General features: G+C 32.7%; 1 protein-coding gene across 3 annotated transcripts; it reads right to left on the bottom strand.

The window, feature by feature from the left end:
* Positions 1-563: 563 nt before the first annotated feature.
* On the bottom strand, positions 564-17,476 carry LOC134690688 (uncharacterized). 3 transcript variants are annotated; one of them, XM_063550695.1, is made up of 14 exons: positions 17,312-17,476; positions 15,642-15,844; positions 14,683-14,892; positions 13,564-13,676; positions 13,021-13,111; positions 12,265-12,387; positions 11,257-11,345; positions 9,959-10,052; positions 7,461-7,652; positions 5,685-5,750; positions 3,214-3,382; positions 2,183-2,460; positions 1,152-1,382; positions 564-663 (listed from the first exon to the last, which is right to left on the bottom strand). In XM_063550695.1, the coding sequence occupies exons 2-14, from the start codon at positions 15,759-15,761 to the stop codon at positions 589-591; spliced, it is 1,851 nt and encodes a 616-aa protein (XP_063406765.1). In that variant the 5' UTR covers positions 15,762-15,844; positions 17,312-17,476; the 3' UTR covers positions 564-588. The 3 variants fall into 3 exon arrangements, with proteins under 3 accessions (XP_063406765.1, XP_063406767.1, XP_063406766.1); XM_063550697.1 differs by lacking the exon at positions 17,312-17,476 and adding an exon at positions 16,227-16,330; XM_063550696.1 differs by lacking the exon at positions 17,312-17,476 and adding an exon at positions 16,038-16,209.
* Between the last annotated feature and the right edge of the window lie 3,422 nt (positions 17,477-20,898).

Raw genomic sequence — 20,898 nt, 5'->3', positions numbered from 1 at the left:
TGAGGCAAACTAAAGTAATGAGAATGGGAAAAAAAATACATTTGTTTTCCTTATTCGGAAAGAACATTACTTTAGAACAGTAGAAGAAACACAACCAAAATGCAAACTTGATATGTATGTTGTGATAAAATATGTGTATCCGTTTCAAAACAGCTTCTCGTTCATGCAGGTTCACCAAGGCGATAGTTAAAACAAGATTTTCAATCGCTAACCTGTTACACTGAATGTTTGAAAAACTTTTTTGGATATTAGTTTTAAAATGTTTTTTTCAAGAAATAACATTGAATTCACTAATCTTTGATAAACAAAGTAGTTTAAATTCTGACATTTTCCTAAAAATTAATAGAAAAGCTGACAAAAGCTTTAAACCAACTGTATATAGTGAGACACTGGTTATTAAATACAATTTTTGGAAAAATAAACAATCAAAATCATATAACTACATGATAAATATACAATAATAATAAACAAATTGGCAAACATATCTAACAAAAAAGTTTATAAATACTCGTAGTCATGGTAACAATAAAATCTTTCCAATCATCTGCCCTTATGATATACTCTATTGCGGTTTCCTTTGTACCCTCTTTAGTTTGCTGCTTCAGTGGCATGTGTAGTTATTTTGGCTTGATGAGCTTGCAGTACAGCAACGGCTTCATTTACCTAAAAATATATATCATTTTCATTTTTGTTGAACAATTGAAACATATGGTTGATTAATTACAGCGATGTCAAAAATTACTGGATACAAACATAACAGCATAACAAACCAATCCGGTTGTGAATTGTATCAACAAGTTAATCATGGCAATGATTTCTTAATTTATTTCCGGTATTATTCGGAGAAAATATCGCTACTTTACGGAACTTTTCTTTCATCTAGCTGACTGATAATTTCATTTTTTAGCGGAGTTGAATGTTATGAAATACTAAGGTTGAACATGGTGTTGTCAAAACAAATTATTAATGTCATCATAGGTATAATAGCGATAAACAGATTATCATGGGTCATTTTAACTCCATTGCTTTTCTCACTTTCGCCGTACCGCTACAAGCCAGCAAAGTACAAAGGAATTAATATAAATTGCAACAACGTATTTCAAAATCCAGTATGTATAAATATGTTTAAACTAAGAATCTGTCCTACAAACCGTAGCTTCTAGTGACTCTTTTGATTCCAATATGTGTAACAATTCAGAGTTGTCTATTTCCAGTAACATTCCAGTGATCTTTTTAGCCAGGTCTGGGTACATACATTGGATCAGAGGGAACAGACGTTCTCCTAACATCTGCTTCTGTTCCTGTTGAGGGGCATCAGCCAACATGATAGAGGTCAGAAGCCCCTGACCTTGAACTTGAATTACTCCTCCTCGGGCTGGAGGCTGAAACAAAATTATATATTTTTATACGTGTTAATACTGGCAATCAATAGTGTATTTCTAAGAGACATAATATTTTTCTAGCATGAACATTCAGTCACACTGTATAATTTTCTTTATATATTCTTTAAATGAAGCGGTTATCACTTTCTTTTTTCTTTCAGTCTTTTATTCTTAATTTCCATGTAGTGAAAAACTAAACTTGAAATGCGGCCCCTTATAGAAAACCCAAAATAGCCTGTTTTTGTTATGAGATGAATATCAATATACAAAAGAAGTTGAAGAGAACATGAAATCTTAAGATGACATATTTCCCAAGATCTTATTCTTTACTTTCTTTCAGTTTCGGAGATTATTTTTTACAAAAGTGGTTGTAAGGGTCATATTTTTTTTATTCATATTATAATCAACTTCTCGCTAAGAATAGATCCTTTATTTGAAAACAAAATATGCTAATTCGTAAGTATGCCTATCTGTGACATTACCATGTTTTGATGACCCATGCATTGTAAAACCACTAAGTTCAGTCCATCAAAAAATCAAATTTTCATTCAGAATTAGACTTTTACTTGGCCCCAGAAAACAAGCTATATCTAACTGTGGTATAACCAAATTCTGAAGAGCCATGCAGTTCAGGACCTATATGAAATAACAAAATTTACTCAGAATGAGACCTTCAGTAGGCCCCGCATAACTGTTCCAACTGTGAAACCATGTTTTAATAAGCCATGCAGTTCAGGACCAATATGAATCATTTTTTTACTCAGAACTTCAGTTGTCCCCAGATGACTATATCTTCCTACCTGAGGCATAACCATGTTTTGGTGTCTTCCAGTTTGAGGTGAGTTTCTCATCTGTGTAGCCGAATACCTGCTGGCTGGGTTCATTACAACCGCTGGGGGAGGCACTTGTCCTCTGCCTGGTAAAGACTGCGGCATGCGTGGTGGTTGTCCAGTGCCAGACTGTCCTGTGATGGGACGAGCATTCATGCCACCACGGATGTTACCTTGACCAGGTTGTCTTGCTCCAGCGGCAGCAGGATTGCCTAGTCTGACCTGTTGTCCAGGCATATTCTGGAATCCTGAAATAGAAAGAATCATTGTTATACAAAGCAGGCTAGAAATTATTGTCTATCAAGAAATTTTAGGTTAACAAATCTAAATTTAATTTATTCATGTTATAGAATGGCTATAAATATATATTTATATATATTGTTTGGTGATGTCAATGTTTATTACAAAATTTTAATTAACGTTTATACAAACAGAGCAAGCAAGCCTACCGACAATTTACTCTACAAGCATTAGACATTTAGCTGTAATATCTCCGAAGACCTTTCTTCAAAAATCTATGTAATACATATTGTATTTCTCTCATTGTTTTTTAATTAATCAAGCCGTTGGTTTTTTTGTTTGAATTATTTTACACTTGTCATTTTAGAACTATGGTAGATGGGTTTTGCTCATTTGTGACAGCTGTACAGAGAGGTAAAGTTCATATCTACTTCTATATGTCATTTGGTCTCTGTGTAGAATCATCTAATTGGGAATTATACATTATCAGTGGTTGTCATTTGTTGATGTGTTGCATATTTGTTTTTCGTTCATGTTTTCTACATGAATAAGGCCGTTCGTTTTTCTCATTTGAAATCTTTTACATTTGTCATTTCAGAGCCATTTGAAGCGTAATTTGCTCCATTGGCATTTTTCGTTATTCAAGGCCGTACGGTGACCCATATTATTGAATGTGTGTGTCATTTGGTCTCCTACGGAGAGTTGTCTCATTGGCAATCATACCACATCTTCTTTAATATATCTGCCTTTTTTATACATACCACTAGCTGGTGTAGGCTGCCTAAGCTGTATTGGCCATCTTGGACTTGCTCTCATGTGTGGTACCTGTGTTGGGACAAAGAAGTTGATCTGTCCATGTGTCATGGTAGGAAGGATATACCCTGGTCCGGCTGATGGGAACATCTGACTCATCATACCATTAGGTTGTCCCTAAAATCATAAACAAATCAAGCATGTAAATACTCATCAAAGATGCCAGTCGTCTTCAAATAAATTGATGCATGTTTACTAATTGATACACTCCTTTATAGAACCAAACAGCTTGTAAGCTCTGAAGGGTAAAGATTTGTTAATGTTTTCAGTAGGAGAACTAATAATAATTATAGTAGTATGCCTTATTTTAATAACACTCGGTCACATTGACAAGTTAAACAACAAATAAAGTTAAACATTGCATTGTAAAAACATTGGTTGTAGTTGATTCTATAAACAAAGGCAGATAACTCTAATTGTATAGATTACTTTAACAATGACATTTCTGATATTTTAAGAACAGGCACATTTAAAAAAGATAACCGCATCTTCTACAAGTTTTTCATGACCAGTATAACACCATTGTTTTAAATTAAATCATATATTATATTGATAAATTTCTGGAAATGTTCATGGATGAGATGTTTAGAATGTTAAGATCAATGCATAATATTTTGTGTATATCAACAGTTGAAGATACATTGTTTTTAAATGTGCCGTCTATTCTTGCCATTCTTGATACATCTATGTGGAGCGACAATGATGTTTCTAAAAATTTCGAATTTAAGATTTGTTTCAATCTTTAATTTGTTGATCAGACTACATAAAATTGAGAATGGAAATGGGGAATGTGCCAAAGAGACAACAACCCGACTATAGAGCAGACAACAGCAGAAGGTCCCCAATAGGTCTTCAATGCAACGAGAAATTCCCGTACCCGAAGGAGTCCTTCAGTAAGCCCCTAAACAAATATATACTGGTTCATGTGATATAAATAAGGAAATTTTCTTGGTCTTCATCAATATTTATATAAGCATCTTTGTTATTTCCTACACAAATAATATACTTAAAATTCCATATTTCTATTGGCTAAACAGGTATTTGCTGACGTTAATTTCAAATGAATCTCGCATGAAATAACAATGAACAATTTCATGTGAGATTCACTTCAAATTAGCTTATACATGAAATTCATTTGAAAATGTTCATGTGAATTTCACGTGAACAAATGCATGTGTAGCCAATCGAAATATGGCATTTTAATTATATTATTTGTTTAGGAAATAACAAAGATGCCTATATAAATATTGGTGAGATCTCATAAACATGTTTAACCCCGCCGCAATTTTGCGTCTATCCGAAGTCAGGAGCCTCTGGCCTTTGTTAGTCTTTATTTAGAAAGTTTAGTATGACCTCTATTATCACTGTACCATTATGCATATTTTAGGGGCCAGCTGAAGGACACCTACGGGTGCGGGAATTCTCGCTACATTGAAGACCCATTGGTTGCTTTCGGTTGTTGTCTGCTTTGTGGTCGGATGGTTGTCGCTTTGACATATTCACCATTTCCTTTGATTTGAATGAATCTCACGTTAAAATTATCACGCGAATTTATCACATCGGAGTTTCACATTGGATTTTATGAAACTCACACTCACAAAGAAATGATGTCATGTGAGTTTCATGTATAAGCTCGTTTGAGGTGAATATCACGTGAAATTTATATGAATTGAAATACATTTGCCTGTGAAATACTAGGTTGTTAATTAACATTCTTTTTAAAGTCACCCTCTTGGCATGAAAAATCAAAAACCGATAGTTTAAAGGACAATGAATTAAATTTACATCAAGTAACTACATACATGTACAATGCTGTTCAAATACCCGTTAACGTTGTTATGTACTTTGCGTCATATATTATATGAAATAAAATAAATTTGTTAAAGACAAAAATGATAGGACATTCAGTATGATACATTAAATAACACATAAATTGCATATAAATAGATGAAAGAGTGAAAAGCAGATTAGTACCCCTCGAAAAATCATTGTCAACCTTTACTTCGACGCAGTTAACAATGTTTTCTAGGGGTGTCAATTTGCTCTATCACCGTCTCAGCTATGTATTATTTTTATAGTCGCCTATTGAAGATTTATATTAGCGATTCCTTTGACATTTTCTTTGTAAATCTAGGGAAGGATTTATGACACTGTAGTATGTTAATTTTTCTATATAACTTTTGGAATGGAAATGGCGTACAGTGTTGCTATTAAAAGTAATGTCGGCAAGTATGCGTGGTTAGCTGATAACATTTATGATTACAACTTAGATTAATACTTTTAAAAGTTTATCTGTATATGTTGAGAACTGATTGTAATGTTTATACATGTAATCATAGAAACAAGAAAATCTCTGAAATTATCCAGCCTTAGTATCTACATTGATTTGAATTCCATGACACCATTCGTAACTTGTTACCTCTATGGCAGTTGTGGCAGTTTCGGTTGCTTGATGAGCTTGCAGTACACCGACAGCTTCTTGTACCTGTAAAATATGTGTTGTAAAAGGTTATTCATACAGTCATTTTACTGTTTGCAAAAGTATAAATTATTTTAAATGCTAAGGATTTTCTTATCCAAGGTAGATAACCTAAGCCATATTTGTTCAGGTTTTATTTAACTTTGGTCCTCAATGCTCTTCAACTTTGGACTATTTTAAGCCTTCCGACTTTTTTCATCTGATCGTCACTGGTGAGTCTTAATTAGACGAAGCGCGCTTTAAGCATATTAAATTAAAAGCCTAGTACCTTGTGATCAATGGTGATAGTTATTATATATGTATGTTTCTCTGTCCTATAAAAAAGAAGATGTGGTATGATTGCCAATGACACAACTATCCACAAAAGTCCAAATGACACAAACATTAACAACTGTAGGTCATTGTAAGGCCTTCAACAATGGGCAAAGCCAATAGTCAGCTACAAAAGGCCCCGATTATGCAATGTAAAACAATTCAAACAAGAAAACTAACGGCCTTATTTATGTAACCAAATGAACGAAACACAAATATATAACACATAAACAACGACAACTACTGAATTTCCGGCTCCTAACTTGTGACAGGCACAAACATCAATAATATGGCGGGGTTTAACATGTTAGCGGGATCCATACCCTCCCCCTAACCTGTGCCAGTGGTATAACAGTACACTGTTAATACCTGTATGTTCTCCCATTTATTTCTTTGTAGTGCTGTCATGTTATGTTGTTACTTTGATGTTATATTCAACATTGCCATAAAAGCGGTAGGATTTGCTAGTTTCAAAACCAGGTTCGACCAACCTTTTTTCCTAAAAGAAATGTCATGTACCAAGTTAGGAAAATGGCTATTTTTGTCGTATAGTGTGTTCGTGTGTGTTGCAATGTCGTTTGTTTTTGTTCACTTCATTGTGTGTATTGTGTGTCTTGTAGAAATGAACTATATTGTTTCGTGGTCAAAATGTACTTCACATTTATTGTATTGTATATTTTGTGTAATTATTTGTCCTGTGTGTTCTTACATTTATTTATTCTGTATTCCATTCATTTACTGGTGTTATTTAGTGTTATATTTAACTTTAACATAAAAGTGCTAGTTTTGGCTCAAAACCCAACGTTGTTCTCTTATAATGTCAAGTACCAAGTCTGGAAAATGGCCATTGTTATATCATAGATTATTTCTGTGTGTGTTGCAGTTTAGTGTTCTGTTTCTGTTGTGTCGTTGTTTTCTTATATTTGATGTTAACCTCATTTTTAGTTTCTAACCCGGATTTTTTTTCTAAACCGATTTATGAATTTTGAACTGTGGTATACTACTGTTTCCTTTTTTTTAGGTATACATGGTGGTGCTGAGTTCTCAGTCTTACAAACAAACAAAATAATAAACCTCATAGATATACTGAACCATTAACAGTAGGTGAAAGGAAACGGACATATGCATCTGTTCAGTTCAAAGAAATTATTTTCAAAGACACCGTCGAAGGAAAACTACGCGGAAGATACCTGATAACAAAAACTCATAATGACTAGTTGTCAAGTGAACAAAAAGAATTTAGTTTTCAATGTTCTATATAATCGTGTGTTAATTATTGTGTTCGGAAAGTTGCAAAAAGCCAAATCGTTTGAAATATAGTGCACTGTGTGATAATTCTTAGTATATAGTGATGTAGAACATAGAGTGCACAGACATTCATCTTTTATCATTTGTCCTACAAACCTTAGACTCAAGTGACTCCTTCAATTCCAACATGTGTAACAATGCAAAGTTGTCTATTTCCAGTAACATTCCAGTTATCTTTCCAGCAAGAACAGGGTACATACTTTGGATCAGAGGGAATAGACGCTCTCCCAACAACTGCTTTTGTTCCTGTTGTGGGAATTCAGCCAACATGGAAGCTGTCAGTGGCAACTGAAAATTGTATGACTTGCGTTTCCGCTTATTCTTATTTATCGAAATTTTATATCTATTGTCTTATTGGTTTCAAAACAAAAAACTTAATTGTTTCCCCATGAAGAATCACCTCTTGTATTTGATGTTGTACATAATTAAATAACCACAGCATCATCATTTTTTTAAAAGAATTTATCAGTATTAAAATAATAATGATAAATTAAATAGAAGGCATATAATCAACTGACTTGATTTTTTCCAATACAAATACTGTTGGTGAGCAGTTGTAAAACCTGAAATAAATATATTGAACTGAAGATTGATATTTCATTAGATTGTCATAACGATAGAGAGGGAGAGTTGCAAAATATTGATTGACTTATTACTAGCCAATTTATTGCTACCTGTGTTTCTTTTGCATGATGAGCTTGCAGTATAGCAACGGCTTCTTAATCCTACAATATTTTCAAATAACCATGATAACGGTGATATTGGTCATTGATGAATTTGTAGAGTTTTTATACAAACACGCAGCAGCAAAGATAAATACATTGAACCACGAAAAGAAGGACACCAGACATATACATCAGCTGTATGTTATAAAGTATCGAGGTCGAAAAATTAAGGATTTTCTTATCCCAGACATAGATTACCTTAGACGTATTTGGCACAACTTTTTGGAATTTTGGATCCTGAATACTCTTCAGTGTTCTTCAACTTTGTACTTGTTTGGCTCTATAAATATTTTGATATGAGCCTCACTGATGAGTCTTGTGTAAAAGAAATGCGTGTCTGGCGTTGTAAATTATATTCCTGGTACCTTTGATAACTATTGTCCAATTTTAAACAAACGAAACTTTAAACAAAGAGTTTTCACCATTTCATTAGCATATTTATGTCTAGAGTTCGTCACAGGCAAGATGAAATTAAGAGAATACAGGTAAAAACACTTAAAATGTTTCCTCTTTTTAACGTTTCCTCGTTTTACATATGCTCATTGGCGGGGTTCAATAATTCTAGGAAATTTTATAATGACTATTATATAATATCGGGATAAAACTAATAATCAACTTTTAAAAAATGCTGCAAATTGATCATGCTTATACCAAAGAGCATCCTTGATTTGATTAAAATATCATTCCTATCTTTTTAGTTATAAAAAACCCCACTTCGATACTTGAAAGTTTGAGATATTAATGTATGGTAAAATGATGACGCAATAGGCACGTATATGATCATAGAAAGCAATTATGTAACAGGAAGTAAAAATACAGTGATTGTTTTAAATACAAAAGCTTAGCCGTGTTTTTTTCTTTCTTTTTGACTTGTATGGCTGATAATTGTTCTCATTTTTGAGTCTCTCTTCACTGTGGCTCTCTTTCTACAATTATTATTCTATTTTGAATGTTCATCTCTTACTGTTATAGTTTTTAAATGATATATAGCCAAAACAATACAAAATGGGTAAACTATGGCATTTCTGGGCAATTTTGTGCAAGAATATTGTAGAAAAATTTCTGGCCGTAACTCAAATTTGTCCTTTTGGCAAAGCACGCAAAAATGCTATTTGAGAAGGCAAAAAGGGCAAAATCAATCTGCAATGTAGTTTGCATGTATCAACCCTCATTACTTTTTTCAACTACAAACCTTAGCCTCTAGTGACTCTTTGATTCCAATATGTGAATCAATTCCGAGCTATCTATTTCCAGCAACATTCCAGTGATCTTTCTAGCCAGTTGTTAATTTCTGTATCAAGTTGGTATCTTGTGAATAGTTTTCTCGTTGGCAATCATAGCACATCTTTTTGTGTATGGTACCTTACCGAAATGCAGAAAGTAGCAGTTTTACTTACATCGATTAAGGGTTGTTTTTTTAGCTCATTTGGCATGTGAAAGTTATCGTGGTACGAGTGATACATAAATAATAGGTAGTATATCGATCAAACTCTTTATTTGTTTGGTTCGAAGGATTGCCCCCTTATATTCAACGGTCTCGTTATTTGAAACAATAAATTTATTTTAAACAATAAATTTTATTTTGTTTATCGTTTTGGATAAAGACAGTTTTGCCATATTCTAGTCCAGCGTTATATTGTAGGGAATTCAAGAAACATTTCAGATGTAAAAAAATATTTTGATTGTTTTACAAAAACTTGCAAGGGAAAAGGAGGGATTAAGAAATGCAACCAAACCTTTAACTTGGATTAAGCAAATGTTATCATCAGAGTTGAGCATTTCCTGTATAAACACAATTTATTGAAAGTCTGAATGCTTTCGTGTTTAATCATCTACGAAACACTAAATAGTAGACCTGTTCAAACCTACCTCATTTTCCGTTATGGAAGAAACTTGTGGTAGCTCTGACAAACCACTTTGACCCAGCGGATCAAGCAAACATGCAATCGACTTCGTTGTTTTTCTGAAAATTGAATAATTGGAATAAGGAGATGACTGTATTATGTTGTACGCTTGGCCTTCGTAAAACGTACATTGTTACTGTCGCAAGTTGAGTTTACGTAGTTTAAAAAGAATGCGAAGAGCAGTGAAGACTAAAGATTTAATAAATATATTCACCAAATGCTGCTTTGCATGGAGTAATACGGCTTTAGTGATCAGACTTTCTTATTGACATTCTATTTCTCGAACTTGGGGTATAATTGTTAACAAATTGTCGATATTTCCGTTGGTACTAACTGTGCGTATCTGCTAATCTACCTCGACTAATTTTCATATGAGTCTAACATTTATAAAATTTAAAAAACAGAGTATCAAAGAATTAAGATCATTTAAAACAACCCAAACCTTTCTGATTGGTTTCCATTAGTATAACCTCCAGAACTAAAATTAAAAGAAACAACACCATAGCTTCCTCTGCCTCAAACTTTATAAAACATTTCCGATGTCTCACCAGATAGTTGTTGAACCATTTTGAAATATAATTTGTATGTAGGCAACCTTAAAGGAATGAATTTTTATAATACTGAATGGTATTTTAATTAATAACCAACGTTTTTTTTAAGAATCTTAAAGACACTGTAACTGTTGGCTGAGTGTTGATTAATACGTTGTGAACGAAACAATCTCAATCTTCAACTAGTTTTACAGTACTGTGGATTCATTATTATTCCTTGGATACCAATTTTCGTTGATTTCGTTCGTATAGATGAACCACGAAATTAAGTGTTCAGCGAATGACAAATTTCCTATAGGATTGTATGCAATCTTCTGCAAAGCAACGAAATTAAATATCCACGAACATGTGAGTTTTCCTTAATCCACGAAAATTGGTACCCACGAAAATAAATGAATCCACAGTACCATTTAACTGCACCAGATGCACATGTCATCAATACGTACATCTCAGGGATACTCGGGCCCTAAATATTGAAAATCGTAAACAAAAAAATAAATGTGAAAAGCTGAAAAAGACCTAAAAAAGGGACAAACATAATAGCCATACCAGCCATGAGACCTATCATTGGGGCTTGTGTTCTTGTGTTGTTGTGTAGTTTTAATATTTGATTTAATCAAAATAATATAATATTTTGAAGATCAACAATAAATAATCTTTATTTGACATATGTTATTTACAATCATAGATATGATTTAAAAGATAAACTTACGAGCTTAAATGATTGCACGACTGTAATTCTTGGAGAAATAGGAATACCTCGCTGAATAGTTTTTTGTCAGGTCTACAAATGTCTGCATCCTGTGGAACATTATGCATATTATACATGAATCATTAAACAAATTTATAGATGCACAAGTGTGCGTATTTTGCGATGTGGAATTCCAAGATAATAAAAAAATGTTTTTTTTCCATATGATGATGATCATTTTGAAATGACTTGCGAGTAATACTATTACATGTACATAATCAATGCTTGCCCAAATGGAATACAATGTGTAATAATTGGAACATCATGTTTGTAAGCTTTTATCCTTTTGGTTGAGAAGTACCAAGGTTATGAGAAATATATATATACTTTGTTATCATTGCGTTGTACTGAAGAACCTTATATTGTATAATTTCTATTATAATACCTTACACATATTTAAACAATTCTATTAGGTGAAATGTTATCATGTGACATGCAATAATTCAATTGTTTTTCATTCAATTGCAAGGAAGGACGAACAGCCCTAAAATTTCCACTATCGGTGAATAACCATCAATATTTTACAAAAAAATTCTATCTTTGTTGTACATTCTAGGAATTTAATTTTAAAACACAAATGTATTTGCAAAGGTCATCGTGTCTTTGACTTTGTTATGTAAAGTTTAAAATATATAGAAAGTGTTCGAAAGGCCTTTCTACTGTAAGTTCGGTATAATAAAACAATTGTGGCCCCTGGGAATCGATGAATATCAAAAATTGTCAACCCTTAAAAGTTAGTTTTAATTCGGGCTGCGCCCTCATTGAAATAACCTTTTCGTGCTGACAATTTTGGATATTCATTTTCAACGGGCCATACTAGTAATTGAATACTGTTTTTACCTTTTATTTCAATTCAGACATTTTCATTCCATCAATAATTTGCGATCGCGACGAGATATGAAAAGAGGTTCTTGTTTTTCTTTAACAAAGTCTTTTACTTATTGACCAGACAAAAAAAGATAGTAATACCTTTAATATTTGTACAGCGCATGACACAGTAACATCTGTTGAATGTTCAAGAAGAACTAGCAGCATACTTTTTATCAAATACATTAAGACAGGTATACCTTGAACAATATGTCCATCTGCTACCTTGACAAAAAGATATAAAACAATTCTTAAATTTTATTTATAAAAGTAAATAAACAAAAATACCAAACTTCAAAACATTCAAACCAGAAAATATTTTATAAAATGGCAAAATCAAAAGCTCAAACAGACCAAACGAATGGAAAACAAGAGTTTACCCATTTTTAAACCACAAATACAAATGTCATTAAAATCAAGGAGACATGTGATCATCGATGTACTATTCTCATGAAAATAGAAAGTCGAAAAAATATTCGATTAAATAAGGCATTTTTAAATGCACTTTGTTGTTGTTTTCTTTGTACGTATTTGCCTTCTGTATGCAGGCTAGTCTTGCTTTGAAAGAATGTTCTACAAGTAGATTCATTGGTATTTTCTTGTTCTATTGTAAAAAATAAAGGAATCCTAAATCTTTCCAATTTTGATATGTTTAATGTATAGATATTTATTTTAAGAATAAATCCTTGAGTAGTTGATGAAAACTTTATATTCAAAGACAAGAGAGCTTAACTATAGCACAACATTGCTTGAAAATAGGTTCAACAAACTATTATCCATAATGTTTCAATGTTGAGAAGAACAGTTCTCAAATGTTCTTCATCTGTGATCTTGATAAAAAAAAAATAGATTGCTTACTCCTTGATTAAAAAACAACTCTCCAATGAAAATCGCCAACCGGCAGAGTCGAAGTATTGTTTCCGAGCTCTTTAAATATTCCTCCTTGCATCTGTGATTAAAGAAAAAACAAACGTGAACATATATGTTTGCACCTGTCCTACGTCAGGAATCTGATGTACAGAAGTTGTCATTTGTTTATGTAATTTATACGTGTTTCTCGTTTTTCGTTTTTTATACAGATTAGACCGTTGGTTTTCCCGTTTGAATGGTTTTACACTATTGGTTTTGGGGCCCTTTATAGCTTGTTGTTCGATGTGAGCCAAGGCTCCGTGTTGAAGGCCGTACATTGAACTATAATGGTTTACTTTATAAATTGTTATTTGGATGGAGAGTTTTCTCGTAGGCACTCATACCACATATTCCTATATCATGTATATCTATATACCATAAATCAGCATTATCAACATGTGCAATATTCAGGTTTTAAAATCATGGCATGTATAGATTGCTCATTATTAACATAGCAATCAGTAAAATTGGGACAATAAACTGTAAACCTACCTCAAAAGAAAAAGATTTCTAAAGTTGGCAAAAGCCTGTGTTGTCTTTGATTTACAAATAAGGTACTGTACAAGTTTTGCTCCCGTATTTTGAAAACTTGTATCACTTATGCACTGGAGATATACAAAACAATAATATACTATCAACAACGCATGTGAAATAGATAAACAAGTCGTAAAAAATAAAAATGTATGTTTTTTCTATCCACAAAACCAGTTCCATCGCCCTATGTTTTCTAACATTTCATGTGCCTAGTCGGGAATATGGCAGTTGTTATCAAATAGTCCGTTTCCGTGTATGTTGCCAGTTTCTTGTAGTTGCTGTTCAATGTGTTGGATTTAGTATTTACCCCGGATTTGTTATAGCTTAATCGATGTATGACTATTGCATTGCGGAATATATTTCGCCAATCGATTAGAAAATTAAGATAAAAAGCAAACACTAAGGGAATCGCAGACAAATATATATTTGAATAATGCAAAACTTAATTTTCTCTGACCTTCATTAGTAATCGAGATAATTCAATAATGTGCTAAGAACAGATTCATCAATGCAACGCAATAATGTTTTGAGTACATGTTCTATTGAAAGGTTTACCTGTCCATAACATTTGCCTTATTCGTTGTATTTTCTTGTCTGCGGACTTTCATGTAATTAATCAATAAATGTAGTTCTGATCGTCTATATGATTAAGTTTCTTCTCTATAACAGCATTGAGACCAAAAGGTTTGTTTTTTTCATTCGCATACCAGCATACGTAGTTGTCTACGGTCCATGCACGCATAATTCCGTCAAATATCAACCACTTTTGCAATAAATTTAAGTATATCTGTCAGTATTTCTGTCTAGTGTGTCGTATGATTGTGATGTACGTGTACACAATAATTACCTCCGTGCCTTAGTTTTAATCACGTTTACCAATTATGTGTATTTGGCTAGCCATCAACTTTTGTAGATATAATAATGGCCAGTCCTGTCTACTTAAAACATATAACTGTTGATTTTTGTTTGTTCTCTTAGATTATATATTTCATGTATTTGGTTATGTCAGCTGTTATGGAATGTCCTTGGAGTTCGGTATTTTTGTTTATATTTTTTCTTTTTTATACAGTAATATACCTTTTCAAACAAACTTTCTACAAAATATGTCAAAATCGTCTCATCAGAGCAATTGTTTAGTATCTGTAGAATGATGTCAGATGTTTCTTCTAAGTTGTCTGCACATAATGTTAATCCATAAAGTATATCATTGAAAGCAGAAATAATTTCGTCTACATAAGAACAGTTGCTTGCATTACCAACTAGCTGGGAATCTTCTGTTAAGCTAATCTGAAAATGTTTGTTGCAGATGAACCCTTAAGAAACATATTTAAACTTGAAAAAAGGTCTTCTTTCTTTGATAATTTTATTTTACTCTTTACGTCATAACAGTTCATTTATAGCGTGCTATTATATTAATAAAAGAAAAATGTCGATTACAGTTTCTTTCATCGCGACATTTTGTATCTGGTGAAAAGTTGTCTCATTGTCCAGCCTACCACATATCGTAAATCTTTTATATAAAATGTTCATTTAACATGAAAGACTCTGATTGAGCATATACTGTTAAGTGAACAATCAGCACAAACAGGGACGTGTCGCAAGAATTTTTAAAAAAAACTGACAAATGTATCTTATCCATGTAAGCGTTGATATGAACATAATGAAGGCCCTAAAATATACACATATAGTATTGATAAATTACGTATGCTGAACATTATGGCATCTACGTCATTGTGATGAAGCGAAAAGGTTTTTGTTAAAAATCTAAAATTATTTGTTTATGATCTTAACCGACCAGCCAATCTTTAAACGAAATTCGTTGATGTTTGTCAGTGAGTTTTAATGTTTCTTTTATCAGATATCTTCAAACGTCCTTCGTTAGGTTTTTTCTAGAAATCCTTAATACATTCATCTATGAATAACATGGTACATTTGAAGAGATGTAGAGAGGTATATTTAAAGAAACAATTTAACAATAATACAATCAGTGTTATATAACGTTTTAGTATCCTATTTCCAGTAATACACAGTCTTACTGTAGTGAAAATGCCAATTGGAATTGTCTTCATCTGTGCCATCTGTGTTGGGGCATATACATTCCTTTGATACTGTGTCATGGTAGGAAGAATATATCTAGGTACAGCTGATGTGAACATCACAGCAAAGGCAGACAGATAATTAAGTCTGAATAAAATCAATCATGTAACATCTGACTCATTACAGCATTAGCAGGTTATCCCTAAAATCAAACCCAAATCAATTATGTAATATCTGACGAGCATAGCAGAAGCAGGCTGTTACTAAAATCCCGATATAGTCAAGCATGTAACATCTGACTCTCCAAACCAGATACGTATCTATCTTTTTTTTTCATCGACAACGTTGTTTTTTATTTTTTGTTTCTCTCTACACATTCCACAATACATACTCACCACGAAATTTGTTTTGAATATTGACTGGAACATATATGTGTGGTAAAGCTGTGTTCACATATTGTTTACATAGTTAGTTTGCAATATTGTAGATTTCCCGGTAATTTACGAAGTACAATGTCCTGTACATACTGATACAGTAAAAATCTAACACGGAAATCACAAAATATAATCGGAACATAAGCACACCTTGTAATCACTAACGATATAATCACATGTATCAACTGTAATTTTAAAACATTTTGATAATATAAGGTATTTAAAGTTTTTTAGTATAGATATATGAATGTAACATTTAAAACTTTATGTTTTAAGAAGGAAATATGGTTTCCGTAAAATCAAGTGCCATTAAAAGTAAATCAATACAAACGACAAGTGCATGTGCAATCGTTTCCCTTCACATACTGTAAATATAATAGCAACCAATTTCATTTAAATGAAGCCCCTTTTCAGTCCTCATCTTTTGCATGCATGAATAAATGAATAAACGAATAAACGAATAAATGAATAAATGAATGATTGAATAAACGAATGAATGAATGAATAAATTAACGAATGAATGAATGAATGAATTAATGAATGAATGAATGGATGAATGAATGAATGAATGAATAAATGAATGAATGAATGAATGAATGAATGAATGAATGAATGAATGAATGAATGAATGAATGAATGAATAAATGAATGAATGAATAAATGAATAAATGATTGAATGAATGAATGAATGAATGAATGAATGAATGAATAAATGAATGAATGAATGAATGAATTAATTAATTAATTAATGAAGAAATGAATGAATGAATGAAGAAATCAATGAATGAATGAATAAATGGATAAATGTTTGAATGAATGAATGAATGATTGAATAAATGCATGAATGAATGAACGAATGGATGAATGAATGAATGAATGAATGAAAGAATGAATGAATAAATGAATGAATAAATGAATGAATGAATGAATGAATGAATGCATGGAATAATGAATAAATGAAAGAAAGAAAGAATGAATCAATGATTGAGTGAGTAAATGAGTGAACGAATAAATGAATAAATGAATGAATGGATGAATGGATGAATGAACGAACGAATGAATGAATAAATGAATCAATCAATGAATCAATCAATCAATCAATCAATCAATCAATCAATCAATCAATGAATGAATAAATCAATGAATGAATAAATCAATCAATCAATCAATCAATCAATCAATCAATCAATGACACTAAGAAACAGACCTTAACAAGAAAATGTAAATATACGAACCTTATCACCAGGAAGAAAAATCTCATTCAGTTATAATCTTTCTAAACGTTTTCCTTGTTTCTGAATCTCTATATTTCTGTTGTATGTTCATCATGTGCATGATCTGTGCACTATATAGAATATTTGAATGTAATATTATCTGAATAATATTACGACAATAATCAAACATACTATGAATAAGCACAGGTAATGTTATTTTTAACAAGCTATATATAGAGCGTTACTAATTCAAAAATATGTATTATTATCTTTAACAGAAAAACCTTCAAGACAAATGTTCATAGCTTCCTTGTTCATAAAAAAGCAATGCAGTCGAATACTTTCATAAGAAAGCTGTATGTTTTTACTTGAATAGAAATCCGTTCCATTTATTAATTTTAAATGTTATAAAAGTTGTTAACGATGTTCATCATAAGCCGATACCGAAAACCGAAACCGAAACCGAAACCAAAAATAGAAGTGAAGTAAATGATAAATGTGCATAATGTAAATTAACTCAACCCTTAAACTCTATTTTATTGTTTTGAAATTTAAATACAGTCGATTTAGAACTACTTCAAAAGAATGAATTATTTAAAATATGAGCTTAAGGCTCGCGACATTTACCATTCTTTCGACTGGTATTTTTCGCAAATACCCTTCCTCAACATGATATATCTGTTTAATATTCAATACTCTTTGCTTTTTTGATAGATTCATATAAATTGTTTAATAAAAGTAATATTCAATCTAGTATATTCAAATTTTACACAATATAATAGAGTAACAGATTTGAGTTAATTAAATATTATAAACATGTATTATTAAGCTCTCTACTATTTGGGGTTTTGGTATCGGTTTCGGTTTCGGTATCGGTAGCGGTTTCCGTATCGGTTTATGAGTTCACAAAACAATTTCGGCTTCAATACATATTATGAGGTCTGTGGTATACGTTTGTTGTAATGTTTATAAACATTGCAAATCGCATGCTGTTCAATCTATTATTAAGGACTAATATAAGAGAGAGGCAAAGTAGTTATTTCAAGAATTATTTAAAAACGGAATTAAAACTATCAGTTAACGCTCATCAACTTCGTACTTTATTTGGCCTGTGTAACTGTTTTTGATTTGAACGACACTGATAAGTCTTTTTTGGCGCAAGTACAAAATTTCAATCTTGGTATCTGTGATGACCTTATTTAAGCGATACTTTCAACATATCGGTGCCGAACAAACTACATAATTGAGATTAATAAAATTTTATATTTTCAATAATCTGGTTTAATTCAATCAAATATTCGTGTGGGTGCGTGGGTGTTGCAGCCTGTAGCTCAATGCCATATTTTGCTTGGCCATAGCAGCGCTCGCAGCATGAATCAGAATTTTGGAATTCCCGGATCAGCTTGAATAGAATTTTGGAAATCCCGTATCGGGCACTTGTTAATTTGCTGTCTACGAAAACAGGTGTTACGAAAATTAGTTAAACTCTCCAAATATCCAAAAAGAAGATGCCTAGCAAGAGAAATGCCGTAGGATCGCCATCAAGGGCCATGGGGAAGAAAAGAAGAACGAGCAGCAGGACAGGAGGAATGAAGGTGCAGCGTGAAGAAATTGCCCAAAAGAAAGACGGAGCTGGCCGGAGAAGACCTGCCAAGAAAACAAAACAGATCGGACGTGTGGTGGCAGAAGTACACGAGGAACCTGAGGAAACTACTGATATCTCATCAGGTAAAGAGTCGGAGGAAGATGCACGGGCATTTCCCTCTTTAAGGCACGAAATTGCAAATAATTCCATTGATATCACTCCGCCACAAGAATCTAGCGTTCATGACACGTGTCTTTTAATATTAAAGAAGAGATTTGGGAGGGAAATTTTATATAGCTTCATTCTCTTTTGAGAACGCAAAAGGAAATGGAAGAGGTTGACAAGGGCGATTTGAAATTAAAATGGGGGAAAATTTGCATTGAAAAAAGATCGTCGGGGGTTTATTTGTCAATAAATGAATGTTTACATTGAGAATTACAGCACACGGGCACAGGAATTGTTAAAATATATGCGCGATATAAGATTAGCGGTAACAAGGTCAGAAAACTGGGCCACCTATGAGGAGCAATTTAGGCTAAAAATAGCAAAGAATCCAAATTTATCTTGGGGAAACATACACGGCGGATATTGGCTATTACACATCACATCTCATTACAGCTTCCCAAAATTTTTAAAGAAAAATTAATGAAGGAAGTAAAACTTGGTTGCATTGCTGGTTCTTTCAGATACCCACCTTTTCCCGCACTTCAGGTATCACCAATGGGGCTAGTGCCCAAAAAGGATGGGGATTTCAGACTTCTTCAACATTTATTCTATCCTGAGAATTAATCCATAATGATTATGGACTTTCCAAATTGATTTTCCTCTGAGTTCAGTATTTTTGTGATTTTACTTTTTTCAATAAACGATTTTATTGATAAAGATCATTGTTCAGTGCAGTACAGTTTAGTAGACGAAGCAGCATGTTTGATTAATAGACACAAAACATTTGCCCGATTAAGTCAGTGCGACGTAAAAGCGGCTTTTCGTTTGTTGCCAATTGCCCCGCACGATTTTGACTTGTTGGGGATAAAATTTCAGGGTGAATATTATCTTAATTAAATGCTCCCTATTGGGGCCTCAATAAGTTGTGCCCTGTGGGAGAAATTTGCAAGAGCTTTGCATTGGATAATACAGCTTAAAAGAGGAAATGATGATATCCTCCATTATTTAGATGATTTTCTTTTTGTCGAGTCGAGCCAAACATCAAAAGTTGGCAATACTTTAAAGTTATTCCAAGAGGTATGCAACAAAATAGGTATTCCTCTTGCTAGTGACAAGACCACTTTGCCGACTACATTACTTATGTTTTTGGGTATAGAATTTGATACACAGAATTTAATAATGCGACTTCCAAGAAATGCCTTGAACAGTTCTAAAATAACTCTTAAAGATATGCAATCCCTTCTTGGGCTCCTGAATTTTGCTTGTGAGGTAGTTGCTTCTGGTCGCACCTTCTTTCGCCGACTCATAAATTCAACAATCAGGGTTATAAAATCGTATTACAAAATTCGAGTAAACAAGCAGATGAAAGCAGATTTAAAAGTTTGGTTAGACTTTTTAAAACATGGTGTCACTGTAATAACAAACAATATATGGGTTTCAAATGAAAAAATAGATTTGTTCACTGATAGTGCAGGGGGTCCAAAGGCGGGTACGGGATCTATTTTGCAGATCAGTTGGCCAAAAGCATGTGGCCAAAACATTGGGTTGAGGCTGGAATCACCAGAGATATGACATTGTTAGAGTTGTTTCCAGATGTCGCTGCTCTTATGTCCTGGGAATCCCATTTTGTTAACAAAAAAGTTATTTTTCATGTTGATAATCAGGCTGTTGTTCAAATCATTAATATGAAAAGTAGCAAATCAAGTAGAGTAATGACTTTAGTAAGACAGATGGTTTTAATGAATTTAAAAATTAATACATTAGTTAAAGCAATTTATATCCCTTCAAAACAAAGCCAAATTGCTGATTGTCTTTCCTGTTCTCAGTGGGGGAGTTCAGAAGCCTAGCTCCAGAAGCA

The sequence above is a fragment of the Mytilus trossulus genome, chromosome 11 (genome assembly GCF_036588685.1).
Source record: "Mytilus trossulus isolate FHL-02 chromosome 11, PNRI_Mtr1.1.1.hap1, whole genome shotgun sequence".
Lineage (NCBI taxonomy): Eukaryota > Metazoa > Mollusca > Bivalvia > Mytilida > Mytilidae > Mytilus > Mytilus trossulus.
Note: the sequence above shows the minus strand (reverse complement) of the source record. Positions and strands in the feature narration are given on the sequence as shown.